This window comes from Micromesistius poutassou (genome assembly GCF_964030765.1).
Source record: "Micromesistius poutassou genome assembly, chromosome: 9".
Lineage (NCBI taxonomy): Eukaryota > Metazoa > Chordata > Actinopteri > Gadiformes > Gadidae > Micromesistius > Micromesistius poutassou.
Genome location: NC_140279.1, coordinates 1912670 through 1927669, shown reverse-complemented (window position 1 = coordinate 1927669; position 15000 = coordinate 1912670). Strand labels below are relative to the sequence as shown.

General features: G+C 44.9%; 1 protein-coding gene across 2 annotated transcripts in view; it reads right to left on the bottom strand.

Annotated features, from left to right (window-relative positions):
• Positions 1-11669, bottom strand: part of ncln (nicalin) — a 13667-nt gene extending 1998 nt beyond the window's left edge. Inside the window, exons 1-15 of one of the 2 annotated variants that reach the window (XM_084473315.1) lie at positions 11377-11669; positions 10563-10753; positions 10038-10182; positions 9675-9769; positions 8977-9057; positions 8279-8382; positions 7631-7719; positions 6317-6456; positions 5412-5590; positions 4399-4498; positions 4273-4311; positions 3777-3940; positions 3586-3639; positions 3353-3431; positions 1-3100 (exon numbers count right to left, since the gene is read on the bottom strand). The exon at positions 1-3100 is cut by the window's left edge and continues 1998 nt beyond it. In XM_084473315.1, coding sequence (XP_084329441.1) covers positions 3038-3100; positions 3353-3431; positions 3586-3639; positions 3777-3940; positions 4273-4311; positions 4399-4498; positions 5412-5590; positions 6317-6456; positions 7631-7719; positions 8279-8382; positions 8977-9057; positions 9675-9769; positions 10038-10182; positions 10563-10753; positions 11377-11551 — 1698 coding nt within the window. In that variant the 5' untranslated portion in view covers positions 11552-11669 and the 3' untranslated portion in view covers positions 1-3037. Of the gene's footprint in view, positions 3101-3352; positions 3432-3585; positions 3640-3776; positions 3941-4272; positions 4312-4398; positions 4499-5363; positions 5591-6316; positions 6457-7630; positions 7720-8278; positions 8383-8976; positions 9058-9674; positions 9770-10037; positions 10183-10562; positions 10754-11376 lie in introns of both variants that reach the window. The other variant, XM_084473314.1, reaches the window with a different exon arrangement.
• Positions 11670-15000: the final 3331 nt, after the last annotated feature.

Here is a 15000-nt window from a genome sequence, read left to right as displayed (position 1 = left end):
GGATCCCGAGGGACTAGGTAGTCACCTTGTTTTGTTTTTGTTGGAATCACTTTAGATTTGTTTTCGATTCATTTTGATCACCGAGTCCTATTCCTGCTTTAGCCTCGAACGAGTTTCCTTTACGCTACTCTTGTGTATGGCGTCAAAACGTTGAGCCCTCTGTCGACACCTTTTGCAGCACGTGGTGCTATGCATAATTGTGTATTATAAGTTGAAACGAGACTTAATCACTCCCTGAAGGCATACAATTACTGTTTGTAATATAACTATGGACTACTGATTTTTACTAAGTTAACATTCTCGCCTCAGGGGGCTTGAAATGAACTGAACTCTTTTCCAGGCTGTTAAACTCCATAATGATTTTCTTGCAGTATGCCTTTTTTAAAAGGCATACTTTAATGACAACTTTATCCATGGTTGAATTAGTATTATTTCACTGCAAAAGAAGCGTTCGGGACAGGGGGAAGAGATGAGTGTTGTAAACATGAATGACCCGCGATGGAGATTTGACGTCCCTGGTCCCCCAAGGAAACCTTCCATGGTACGTTCAATCACCAAGTAACTTAGCCCCCTCCCACTCCGTCCATATCTCCCCCCGTCTGTCATGATAGCGATGGCCTTGATTTGCATTAACTGCATCCACGACTGGTTTGTTGAATTTGACAAGTTTCCATCGGAAACCGTCCGAATGCACCTTGCGAAAATAAATCTTATCAGTCCCCTAAAGGGAAAATTGTGAAACTACAAAAAAAATGAAATGATGTGCACTGGATCGATATTAGGTTAATGTTTCCGTGATTTATTTGGCTGATCTATTTTCATGTGGGGGATGCTGTGAGATGCATTTTAATTAATGTTTTTTAGATTGTGCCAAAAACGTCCATTCAATTATAATCTTGGTGTTTTTCTGGGACCTAGCGGAAAGGGCGGGGTAGAGGTTGTTGAAAATATGGGCGGTTATTTCCTGCAGTTTTTATTTTATTTTATAAATTGCACTGTAATTTATTGTTTTTTGTTTACTAGTAACTCACAATCTCAGTAAATTGGAATAATTGTGGAACTTTTGTAATCACATTTGAGAGTTAACTGTGTTAGGGTTGTAATTTTAAAGATACAGGATTTGTTGCTCTGGACCATTGGTACACTGTAAAAATCAACCATTTGCTCGTTTTCTTTCTCTGATCTTGTTTGAATCTCACCCCTTTCTAAATCTCTGACCACTGGTACTTATCAATGTTTTATTTCATTTTTTAACATAGTTTTAATAATTCCATTCAACCAGTGTTATTGTATCATGTGCCCCTTCATCAAATAAAAATAATTATGTAAATTACAGCCAATCCTTTGCATCGCAGATTTATTTCACCAAATTTATTTTAGTTGAAAGTATTATGTAACGGTCATTTTCAGGATCACATGGCAACAGCTTAAGACACGCACATAACAGGAGAGATCAAATCAGTGCTCACATCCAGCATCGACTGCTTCAATAAATTAAAAGTCATAGAAAGTCATCCCACACACACACAGCATTTCCCTTGGTAGGTAGGTAACTCATTTACACAAGTCCTTTTTCATCGTTACCATGATTGTAAATAGGGACTGGGGGGACAGACAGATCATGCACTGACATGGAATAGGTACGGTACTATCGCTAGCAAGCAATATGCATTCTCGACAAGATCAGGGAACACAGATTTAATCGAATGCAGTAAAACAATGGTTGTCACCAAAACGTCTTGACCTGAACATAGTCTAATCTGATACCGATAGTGACGCCTCCAGCAATAACATGAGGAATTGGATCACAATGACATTCCACATGGCCTGGCCTTTGGGCTTGGCTCCTCATGTCCTACAGTGTTATGGTGGCACTGTGAGAGAATGCCCCACGTCCAACACATGCATGGGCTGACAAGGACAAGTGGCCATGATCATTAACCATTAACAGCCCAGCGAGATCGCAGACTGCAGGATTTAGGAGTAGAGTAGTATCATTAGTATGAATTTACAATTTTTAAAAAACATTAGTGAGAAAAAACAAACATTATGTGCAACAAAGGTCTCCGATGTTTGTCAAATTATCAAATAATTGTTCTTATTTTTTGCATTATTTATTTTTTACCGAAATCGTATTCAAAAATGGGATTTAAATTCATACAGGAGGAGAACAAGGAAAATCATTAGCATATCATCATAACCGCTCCAAATGTTTAAGCGTACTAAAAAAAGGCAATCAAGCCAGGTTATCTACACACAATCTTCACATTAATTCGGACAGGCCTTCCGATAAGTTAAACCATCCTTAAAAAAAAAAAATTAAGTCATTACCGAGTGTTACGAATGTGACAACATTTCAATACAGGGTACAGGGCGACTTCTGACGCCCAAAGAACTCAAATCTCCCTCTAGCTGCCCGATGAAGCCTGAGCCCCCCCCAGTTCGGTTTGGCAGAGTAACACTCAGGCACTGAGAGCAGTGTTATCGGCCAGCCTGCACCGGCCTGCCCCTCCCATCAACGCACCAGGGGGACCAGGGAGAGACCTCACAGGAGGGGACCAGGACTCGGCCTGTCCCCAACCGTCTCATGGTACATCTGACCGTTTGACCGACTGCACAGACAGACACCCGAGGCCGAGTGCGATGGGTGATTTATTGATTACTCAAAACTGGTTGTTTAAAAAAAAAAAAAAGATAGAAAACAGAAAAAAAAAAAAAAAAAAAGGCAGGAAGACGGGGAGAAAAATAAATCTTGGCATTTTTCTTAAAAAATGATCCCCCAAGTGTTAATGTTTTTTAAAAATGGGTTAAATTCAGCAGCGAGAGGGTAATGACAATGTTGGTTCAAAAAAACATCAGGCAGTCTCTCTCCCTTACACACACACACACACACACACACACACACACACACACACACACACACACACACACCTACCGAAGTACATACAAACACAGCTGCATGGCCCGGCAGGTTCTTATTGGCCGGAGCTCAGAGTGGGAGTGTGAGCGGGGGGGGGGAGCGGGGGGGAGGGGGGGTCTAGTGGGTCTTGGTCTTGGGCTGAGTGACTTTACGGATGACACTGTAGAGGAGGCCGAAGTTCTGGAAAGGACCGAGGAGAAAGAGGTGGAATGAGTGACTTTTGACTGATTTTTTTTTTTTATAAATTGTGAAGTAATTTAGTTTGAAATGTCAGTGTGCCTACAGCGATTAAAAAAAAAAGTACTGTGTTGCAAAAAAGCACTACTTTGACATAAATACCCATGTTAACTAACGCTTGACTGAAAGAATTGCAATGGTGGCTATTAAAGGATTATGACCTGTAAAACAAGCTGAAGTGCTCAGTAGACCTACCTGGATGGCCAGATACATAACTCCCAGATAGGCTGCTATACAGAACGCCAGCAGCAGGTCAAAAATGGCAGGCTTTACTCTGAAACAGACAACGAGAATAAAAGGGATTTACAGACCAGGCCAACTTAAAAAGAGGACTTTTAACCTGTGGAAGATGGGTGCCACGCACAAAGCTGTTGGCAAATCAATTGGTCAAGCCTGTATAATCATTCAAAGGCCATCCAAACCCCTACCTGTAAGCATTCATTTGTTGTTTCAGCTGATCGTAGAACACAAACTCGGGATCCCTGAGAGAGAAAAACAAAAAAAATCTAAAAGTTAAATCACTGAAGGAAGCCGAACAAGAAACACTTCTCATCTAGGCTTTGTGTGACACTCGGACCATCAGCATGATGGGAGTCCAAACAGAGGCTGTGGTGGTGACCTCTTGTCTGCCTTGACGTAGTGCCTCTTCACGTCCTTCAGGTAGCGGCCCAGCTGGTGCTCGAGGGTGGAGACCACGCTGCTGTCCTTGTCCAGGAGCTGGGCGGCGCGGGGCTGGGCCGTCAGCCAGTCCACCACCGACGACAGCTGCTCCTCCTGCACCTGCTGGAGGGAGGGAGGACCGGAGCGCGTCAGAGCGCAGAGCCATGGGGACGGGTCACTGGAGGCGCTTCCGTACCGACTCCAGTGACCTGTACCCACGGCTTTATGGCCATGGATACATGTCACTGGAGGCTCTTATGTAGAGATGCTCCGATACCATTTTTTCCTTCCCGATACTGATACCTGAACTTGAGTATCGGCCGATACCGCATTTTAGGCAGGATTGGATGGATTTAAGATAGTGGTATCGGAACAACTGTACTCTTATGTAGAAATGAGCAGCACGAGTAAGTGTCGGAGGGTGGGGTGGGGGGGGGGGGGTGCAGCTCGCTTACCATCTGCTCAGTGAAGATCTGGAGGTCCTCGGGGACACCCTGGGCGGAGAGAGGAGGAGACGGTCAACCAACACGTGGGGACTACCCATGTTGAAGTGATGTCAGTGTGGTGAACCGAACTAGTACCTCTGCATTCACCTTCTCCGTCAGGTTGTAGATGACTCTGGCCAGCGCCTCCGCCACCACCTTGGTGTTCCTGCTCAGCTTCCTCAGGTCAACGTGAGGCCTACACACACACACACACACACGAATATCAACACAAGGCAGACGGGAAGGGACATTTTGCAAGCAGGTGAAAAAGAAAAATAGAATAGGTTCCGTCTAGATCACCCAGAACAAAAGAGTGAAATCCTGCAAAAGACCTGCTTCTCTGGCAGGTTGAAATGCAAGAAGCCCAACATAGAAAAATGGTGCTCAGTATTTGATGCTCCACACACACACACACACACACACACACACACACACACACACACACACACACACACACACACACACACACACACACACACACACACACACACACACACACACAGGGAAAGGTAGAGGTGAATGGAAGGAACAGGAAGGAGCTCTTACGACACTGGTCGGCCAATCAAAGATCTGACTCCCACATAGCCATGGGCTTCCCAGATCTGACAAAATTCCAAAACCATAATCACCAAGGCAAATATCTGGTTCTGTGGCTTAAGGCTTTGTTTTCATTGCATTTTGAAATCACTGCTTCAATATGGACCCCCACCCTCATTGATCAGCCCCAGATTAATATCCAATCAACTCTTCTGACAACAGCTGTTCCCATCTCCTGGCGCTATAGCAACACAGCACAGCAGTGTCATGGCTTCTGCCAAATCCTATTTTCTGTGTGAGATTCCTTGCATTTTAAATAAAGACCACGTCGTTCAAACCATTTCTTCGGATGATCCACAAGACAAGGGAGGGTGGGGGTTGGGGACAAGACAGACAGACTGAGACTTCTCAGGGGAGGAGGGGGGTGGGGGGGGGGGGGGGGACTACGAAACAACAAAGACAAGAGCCGCCACCGTCAGCCCCCCGCCATGCTCTCGCAAGGCGTGTGTAGTAGAGGGACCCACCCAGCAGGGGGCGCTCCCGCTCCGTGGCGAGAGGAGGGGGACACTGACCGCACGTCCATGATGCTGGAGCGCTGGGCCAGGCGGTGCGAGGGCAGGTGGGACAGCGTGAAGGCGGGCAGCCGGCGGATGCCGAAGCGCTCGTGCTCCCAGGCCAGCGTGTCGTCGGCCAGGTTGATCTTCTTGTGCACCATGGAGAACGTGAGCTCCGGGTACTGGCTGGCCACCACCTGGGGGGCGACCACATCGGAAAAAAACATGGATCGAGATATGACTTTTTATTTACTAGGCCAAAAAAATAAATAAAAAAATAGTGTAGCGGTCAGGCTCTAGTTGATTGTAGTTTTTGATTCCTTCCATGTCGTTTGAACATGAGATGTATGATTTGAGTATTTGTATTTGTTGCTTAGGATCCTGAAGATCCCGTTTGTTTGTTTTTATTTCTTGCATTTTATTGCTCATTTTGTATGTATTATTTTTTAACATGTTCAAGAAAAAAAATGAAAAAAGGAATATTGTATTCTACCGTCCATTTCTTCATTGGTGGGAAAGACATGCTGATTAAAACGTCTATTTATATTTAAAGGTACGATACTAAAAGGAAACACTCACTTGTGTCCATTCCAAAAGGGTTGCATTGGTGCAATGGACACCATCTGTTAAAGAACCGCAACCACTGACAACCACTGAAACTCTACTTCATATTAACGGCTTTAGCAAAGACATTTTTCCACCCCGTTTACTACGAGGATAACTTTGCTTTGGTTCGGAAAATGACAAATTCTATATTATTTTTTTTACCAAAAAAAAACAACAACAATATTTGTTTGTTTGGTCATATCCCAGGTTACGTCATCATCAACAGCTGCACACCGACGGCCCACAGCCCTTGGTGACGTGTATCCGGGCAGACTACAGTAGTGGCTGACGCCGTCCAACAGGCCTGTTCTCCTCACCGACTCCAGCTCCCTGAGCAGGGCGTGCTGGGGGGTTCCCTCCTTGGGGGGCTTGGACACGTGGAGGTGCAGCTTGTCGCCGTTCCCCAGGGTGTCCAGACACAGCACAAACGCAACGTTGTCCTGCAGCAGGCTGGAGTCTGGGGGGGCACAGAGAGCCAGGGGGATGAATCAGGAGGAATGGGCAAGGTTTAAAATGAGGATTTAAGGTACAAGAGAAGAGCTATACAGCACATCCTGTGGGCATCGTTGAGCGAGATGCCTGACCCCTACCTACTCCTTAATGTGTTAGGGTAAGGGCCCCTCAGTGTTAGTGCTGAATAGTATAGGAGAAGTGTAGCGTCATGCCTTTAAGGCCACGACCAGACTATGGTCAGGCCTCCATTTTAGACGCAATGCTCTATGTCCACGCCGGAAGATTCTCTGTTATGGACAACAGGAAGCAAGGGTACAGACAACAAGTTGTTTTATTATTTAATTAGCTTTCATTATGTCTCATTATAGAGTGAGATAGTTAGTGAGATAAAGGACCACGGCAGGAATCAAACCGGGGTCGCTGCGATCAGGACTGAGCCTAAATGGTACACGCTCTACCCGGTGCACCACTGGAGTGCCCATTCCTGAACAAGTATGGTCATACTATCAATACTGTAAACTAAAGGGAACTTTATTTAGCTTTAGATTGACTTAAAAGAATACATCATTGCTCATCATTCATTCTTAGTAAATTGGTTGAGCCATGGATATATTCCTACATAGAAATAAATTATCCAAAATAATCCAATCAAATTGTGTGACATTTTCCAACAAAAAAGGACACAATTTAACATTAACATGCTTAAAGCTTAACCTGCATGTTCCGGCCCACAAAGAAAGAAGTCTGCGCTGAGTTTGCAAAATGAAGGCCACCGTGAAACGGAAATGACTTTCTACCACAGTTTATTTCCTCAAAGACGTGTTGCACAACCGTGTTCCTGAAATCGTATGCCTGAGAACTGGCCCAATAGCACAACAACAAAGAACTACTACTACTACTACTACGGCTACTACTACTACTACTACTACTACTACTTCGGCTGCTGCTACTACTCCTACTACGTTCCTCTTCCATGAAACATATGTGCACAATGTTTTTCTTAATTGTAAATAGTTGTTGAATATTTAAAATGTATTCCAGTGAAGCTCATGAGGAGAAAAAAAAGAATAATAATAAAAACACATTTTTGCCTAGCTTGTGGATCAATGAAGTGGGTGAACATGTGTTGGGAGGATTGAACATCGTGTCCAGGGAGGGGTGGAGTTCTGCCTGCATACCTGTGTGGTCCAAGTTGTCCTCTAGCCAACGCTTAGTTCCCTGGTAGTTGAACTTCCCGCCACCAGAGACGAAGAACAGCAGGTTGTACCTGAACACAGAACAAGGAGAACTTGGTTATCTACGGCAGACAATAAACTACAACCCACATGGTATAGGTCTCCAATACAGCAGGGTTAGAAGATCCACGCTGAAAGATTCCCTTACAGTAAGTCTGTCCATAGTTGTATACGGGATACTGTGCAGACCTCGTCAAATAAAGTAGGATGCCGGTGAGTACCAAATCAATCCATTACCAGTATATACATATGCACAGAAATGGTCAATAACAAATTTGGGAATGAATGTGCTTATTTAATGTTGAAAAGTTTTTTTGAAGCAAAAAAAAAGAAAAGAAAACATAGAAAGTAACCCTGGCAACACAGCAACTACACATTTATTATTAAGCAAGCATATACAACATTAAACATGTAGGCTTTAACCACTTCACGTGTTCCATTAGGTTCACTATTCAAACAAACACAAAACTTGACACATGCAATTGATTCAGTACAGTCGGTCCTCCCAGTGTTATCATAATCTCATCCACCCAGGGCTTCTAAAGACAGCAATGAGCCATAGAGGGCGGCCAGCGCCTGAGCAGCACCTACCCAGCGTGGGTCCTCTTGTAGGTGTACAGCCTGGAGAAGAGGCGGGCCAGCTCCAGCAGCATGGACACTCCACTGCCGTTGGAGTCTGCTCCATAGGACAGCCACTGTGCAACGGACAAAACCCACATTACCTTTACTGTCATACATTGTGACGTTATTTAGATTAACTGCAGCGTCAACTGCTCCTTAATAACATTTATTACACGGCTCTTCTCAATGCTGTGGTACGCTCCGTTCACTTGCATGGGCCTTCCGGTGGTGAATTATTAATTAATGACTGTTGCTAAGCATATAATGACCGCTGTCAAGGAAAGTGGATTTTTTCACATCTTTCGTATCACTCCGCAAGTAGTCCGGTAACTTATCAACCCCAGTGGACTATTTCTCTGCTGATCAACACTACGAATGTTAATTGCAAAAAAAAAAAAGAAAAGAAAAAAGTTATTTTTGGCAAGTAACCGTGTAATGAGCGGGATAATTATAGAACATCGCCGGTCATTATCTAAAATAAGCCCCTTCAGGGTGAAGCAAGACACCTCCGGTTTGCATCGGTGTCCGGTTCGCCCTGTCTGGGCTTAGTTCCCGAAAATGTCCGGCGTTCTATACATTATCCCTTACTTATTCAACTCTCTCTCGTTTGTCACATTTATACTGTACACCGCCAGCACTGTATATGGTTTGGGAGGAATGATCCGTACCGGAGCCACGCCGAACGCGTCGTAGTGAGCGACCAGCACGATGGTGGGCAGGTCTTCTCCTCCGACCCCGGCCAGACGCCCCTGAGGGACAAGAGGACACGCGTGTTAAGAACTAGAGCTGTGGCACAGGGAGACGGCACCCATATTATGCTCTTAAAGCCTGAAAACATTTGCTTCAAGTCTAAATAGTGGATATGAGGAGAATAAAATAAAGTTACAGTTACCAGGTAACATCAGCTTATTTAAAATTTGTGTTTTCTATAACAAAGAGATTGAGAACTTGTTAATATGCATGACATACATTAGCTAGCAATAGTAGCCACCAGAAACAGCATTAAGTAAAGCTTTTGCGTGCTTGTTGCGGGGGCACTCCCAGGCATGTGTGGAAATCCTCAGTGGGCATCCTCTAATCCCCTGCACAGTGACTAAACCCATTCATTCACTCTGGGTTTAAGTCCCTGCTCAGATCAACACACAATGCCCCCACACACTCTTTGTAATTGTCCAACACTTTTTTTGTTTGAAAGAAATAACAATAGACATGGCCATTGTAATAACTCATCAAGGAAATGGGTTCTGCTACCCCATTAACGTTGTCCACAGTAGCTGTTGGATGGCTTCGTTGTAAAAATCCCTGACTGGGACCTTCCCAAACTAGTAACCGTATCAGGCGGGAACATACTAGCATTGTTTCTCACCTCTAGACTAGTGATGGCCCAGTCACTGATGGCTTTGCTCTGGGCCCCACTGGTCACCATCTGGAAGCCGTTGGCTGTGGCAGTATGCAGCAGCACTGCAGTGAATAAAATGGATGGCTGTCAAAAACCAGCATCCCGTTTTCCTCCGGTCTTTGTGCTCTTAGAACTTAAGATACACCATATGAACACATTTGAATGACCATTTAATCAAAAACCATCATATCCATTCAAACTTAAGTAACACGGCGACAGAATACACACATTTCACCTTAAGACAAATACTTCTTCATTTGGAATTCATAAATTGCAAACATTAGCCGGCCTTTAACGAGAATGAGTACGATCCAAGACATGCATACATACCTTCTGCAGCGGTGGAGGACCCTTGGGTGGGGGAGGATGTCAGGGTCTGGGTGTAGATGGACAGCAGCTCTTCGTCCTCCAGTGCAAAGTACACCGGGACAATGGTCTCTGTGGCCAGCATCTCTGGCTCCAGCTCCATGAACTGCTACAGTGGACCAAAGTGAGAGAGCAAGGTCTTAACTAGGGTGGGATCACTCCACTCATTGTGTCAAAGTACTCTGCAATGCAAGCAGCACTTCCTGCATGCGTTTATCCTTCATATATAGAGTTGAAGCACGGGTAGACTGGCTTCACCGTAGAAAATAAGTAGCGTACACAGGTAAGCACTTTTCCACGTTATCATTACTTTTACCGCTGACAATTAAAATAAGCAAGTACTAGCATGAGGAGTCTCAATAAATTGTGTTTAAATTAACATAAGCCTACCTACTACTACTAGAAATATTTTAGAAAAAAGTGAGTGTGTGTTTGGATCCATGTACAATATTACAACGGTTAAACGGGGATAGTGAAGGGCATAATTACTTGTACTATGTCTTGAGGCATAGTAGACATGTTCTTTGGCAGGATTATCACCACAGCCCCAGCCGACTGGCGCAGGGCTTTCTGGTACTTCTCATATGAGAAGTCCACCAGCCGCATAATAACACAGCGACGACTTAGGACCTCTGCCTCCACAGAACGGGCCTCTGTGTTCAAGATGGCATTCCTGGTACCTAGTGGTAAACAAGTTTGAGACACCAGGTTAGTGAACAAAGTTATACAAATAAATTAAAAATATTCCCTTATTTTTGGCTTTATTTTTTTATCAACATTACACCGGTACACTGTTTGAACCAACATCAATATGACAACACTAGACAGGGCCCTGCATTTAGTAAACGCAAATGCCAGTGAACGGGATTGCATGTGTACATCTGGATATTGTTTTCACCTTTTCAAACCTCCTGGGTTTGCAAGGGCCGATTAAAACCATACATCATATCTAGCTACACCAGTGGACACAGACACCTGCATAGACTATTTTGTATTATAGTAAGTCCATTCAAATGTCGTTATCGTACAAATGCTATGTTTGTAACGTCGTTGGTTGAGAGGGGTACATTGTACTGGTTTGTTTGAAGGGAAATCGCGTTCAATTCAGAATCAATGAACGGGCCAATGAGGAAACACCAGCTAGCCTACCCAGCTACTGCGGCTAGGAGCTACGGCTAGCATGCGTGCTGTCATTGGGTTACCTTGACATGTATCGTCAAGCGATTGGATTTAGAACACACTTTACTAACCGATTTTAATTACATCTCCGTTTTATTTTGACATTATTCCCGACTTGACTCACCGTACGGCTGCCCCTGTAGGTCGTACTGCTGCATGCGATACACAGTGAATTCATGCGCCGCCTCAGCTGGGAGCGGTGACACAAGAATCAGCACCGCAGGAATAAATACAATAAAAGTCAAGGGAAACGATGTTTTAAACATGTTATCGAACACCTCGCTGGCTTCCTCGAACATCGTGGCGAATACGTTGAGCACCAAACTAGAGGAAAAGGAAGAGGTTTGGCTGGCCAGATGATAAGGAACTGGTAGCTATCGGTGCTAACCTACGTGCTAAGCAACTGCTACTCTGCCTGGCGGTTCTGAGCAGGCGAACAGCCCGGCCACCTCTCGTGTCACAGCGTGCCCAACGGCATTATTAACGTCTAAATGTGGAAGCTTGAAAATCGATGTAAATAAAAAAAAACAGCGATTATTGTTGTAAAAAATAGTTTAAATTTACAAAAAAAATATGTATTGTTTTTTGTTATTAGAGGTCCTTCCGGGAAAAACTATGACAGCTATTGTAAATCAGGGTTTGAACTTAAGATGGCGCTATAGATCCTCTTTGGTTTGGTTAAAGGTCTTAGTTGATTGTGCAGTAGGATGTCTATATCTTATGATACACATACAACAACCATTGACCACGTCAATGGTTGTTGACTACATGACTACAACCATTGACTACATGGGTGCTTTAAAAGCACCCATGTAGTCAATGGTTGTTGTATGTGTAAAATAATAAAAGCACTGCTTTTATTTGAGCTTACATTCCAAACTGTCGATAATCATACTAGTTAGCATTATTAGTGTGTGTGTGTGTGTGTGTGTGTGTGTGTGTGTGTGTGTGTGTGTGTGTGTGTGTGTGTGTGTGTGTGTGTGTGTGTGTGCGTGCGTGCGTGCGTGCGTGCGTGCGTGCGTGCGTGCGTGCGTGTGTGTGATTGCAAGGGTGTGCGTGTCAGAGTAAATAATTTGGTAATCAGTATGTGTGTGTGTGTGTGTGTCTCTTTCTCTGTCCCTCTCGCTCTGTCTGTCTTTCTCTCTGTCTCTCTCTCTCACTCTGTCTCTCCCCCCCCCCCCCCCCCCCCCCTCCTCTCCTCACTCTCCCTGGAGGGCTGCTTTGCTAAATGGAAGATTAATGCTGATATGATGTCCTGCCATCCTACTTAATGGACTTTGGCATCATTATTTCCTGTTCCATGAGTAATACAGCTAAAGCAGATAGCCTGATGCCTGGTTATAGAGAAGCAATTTGGACGTCTACAGCGTCCACACAAGAGCCTCCCTTACTCAGAGGACAATCCAAACAGTTTGGACCATGGCAACGTTGCACAGATTGTGTATTATTCTTACAAAGAGTAAATATTAACAAGGCGATATTCACATGGGGTTTACTTGTTACTGATGGTGTTTAAACAACTATGTCTCATTGTTTAAATCCCCAATCCCCCCAAAAAAGCACTGAGAGGCTCATCCTCACTCGGCCAAACTGAAAACTGGTTCAGTGTTTTCACACGGGGGTCGGGTCTCATTGCCGTACACTGGCGCCGCTCCTTTTGCATTCTGCTTCGTCTTACGCTCCAGTAAGACGTGGGCTCTGTAACACCAGAAACATGCAAATGTACAGACACACATGCACACACGTACACAATGCACCAGCTTGTTCGCTGTGTCCCTGCTACTTTCCACCAGCCCTGGGAATGTCCTGAATCAGTTCAGCCCCCCCTGACCGCGGGCGAGAGAAACACTTTCTCTACATGTGTGATGACCACACAAAAGGTGCAGTCAGCATGAGTGTGTATAGGGTCCTACGTGTTGGTAAGTACCCGGGATTAGCGACAGCTTACTGAGCAAGCGGCGAGGGCAAATTCTGTCTAGTATGTCTCGACGGGCCCCCATGCCTCCTTGCACTCTCATTCTCTCGGAGGATGCCGTCATTTCCACACCACACTGGCTGGTTGTTTTGACCGCACGTCTCACCGGAGCGCTTAAGAAACCCAAAGCGGGGGGGCTGAAATCACAGAGCACCGAGGGGGTATTGGGAAAAAAAACAAAACATAAAGCAGAGTTTTTTCCATACCGTGGGCCCGCTTTACAGACCTGGGAGCTGTCCCTGATTACCGCACACAGACACACACAGCTACCCGTTTTACAATGGGGGTCTGTCAAAAGCCAAAGCAAACTCACTGCTTAACACACTTGCTTAAAGTAGACGGCTGTAATCCCCTCATTAATGAACACATGCTAAGGAAGCGGCTAAGTGGCCATTAAATCACAGAGGGCTCGATGGGTGGGCCTTGCCTGATGGTTCTGTGGATGGAAGTGGTCTGTGATGATGGCGCACTATGGTCAGACTGTCCAGTGTCCGGTCGTTGTGGTGCACAGACCTTGATGTGCATATGTGTACCCAAACATGCTGTTTACTTGTTTCCTTCTGCTTTGATTTGCAGTGGTGCGTGTCCACAGGACACATTGAGGTAACACAGGCTTGGCCATCTTAAGAACCAGACACAGACTACGGGCGTAATCTTTTATTAAGGCAGCAGGGAAAACAACAGAATGAGAGCGGGTGAAACGTAGCTTATGACAGCTGAACTGCAGCCAGTGCACAAGACAGTGAGCCAATTTGGTCGCGCGGGGCAACGGGCAGATAATGGATGACGAGGTCTCCTGGAGCCAGCCGTTCCATTAGGTTCCCCTAATGTGGTCGGAGAAGGTTGGTGTGGCTCATCCGCCTTCATAACCACTTTGGAAGCTGCTCAGTCATTCGGTCAGTCCGCTGGCCATTGCCGCCCTGTATTTTTTCCTTCTTCCTCTCGTATTCTCTGGGACTGCTGCTCCTTCACTTAGGTTGCGGACTTCACGTGTCTGACCCACGCCAGACATGAATAATAGTACAATATGAATACTAACGCTATCATAACAAAACAATGTTTTTTCAATTGGAATAGAATTTAGCTTTCCGAACCCCTATTCCCACGCTTCCTGGGAACTGCCCTGAGTATGTGGGGATGATTCACTCCATAGCGGGTTGCTGTTTTACATTAGTTCACAGGTTTATTCCACAGAACCATTATGCCATTATTGCGTATGAGTAACACAGACCAGTTGGCTTGTCCTAGGAGATTTGCTACCATTTTGTAGTCAATTCTTTTATGTAGCCCTTTATGGCCTAATCTTATTATGTCCTTACTGTATGTATCCTCTTTTAGTCAAGTTTTGTTTAATCAGCACCAAACTCTTTGAGTGTCAAGTTATGAAATTTTATCCATGTTACTGCAATATGGAGCATTCTCGGAATATACCCTTGTGAAATGCAGAAGTTGCCCCAGTCAAATTTAAATGTTCAGTACAGTACAGAAGTGCATCCTGGAAGGAGGTCAAGAAATTCATGAATGGAGACACTTGGTTCAGGAGGCGGGGCTTGTAATGCTGCAATCTACGAGCAGTGATAATGGTAACGGACGTTGTCCAACAATGCTACCTTCAACCCCACTACACTGTGACACCTTGTCACGCCCACTTTAACGCACACGGTACCGATGCAGAGAAGCTGTATTTCACCATGTCACCAGGCAGGGCTTGTACTGTAAATCATCGGCCGTGTCATGTCAGTGCCCGTGGGAGCTGAATTTATTCCGAAAAAC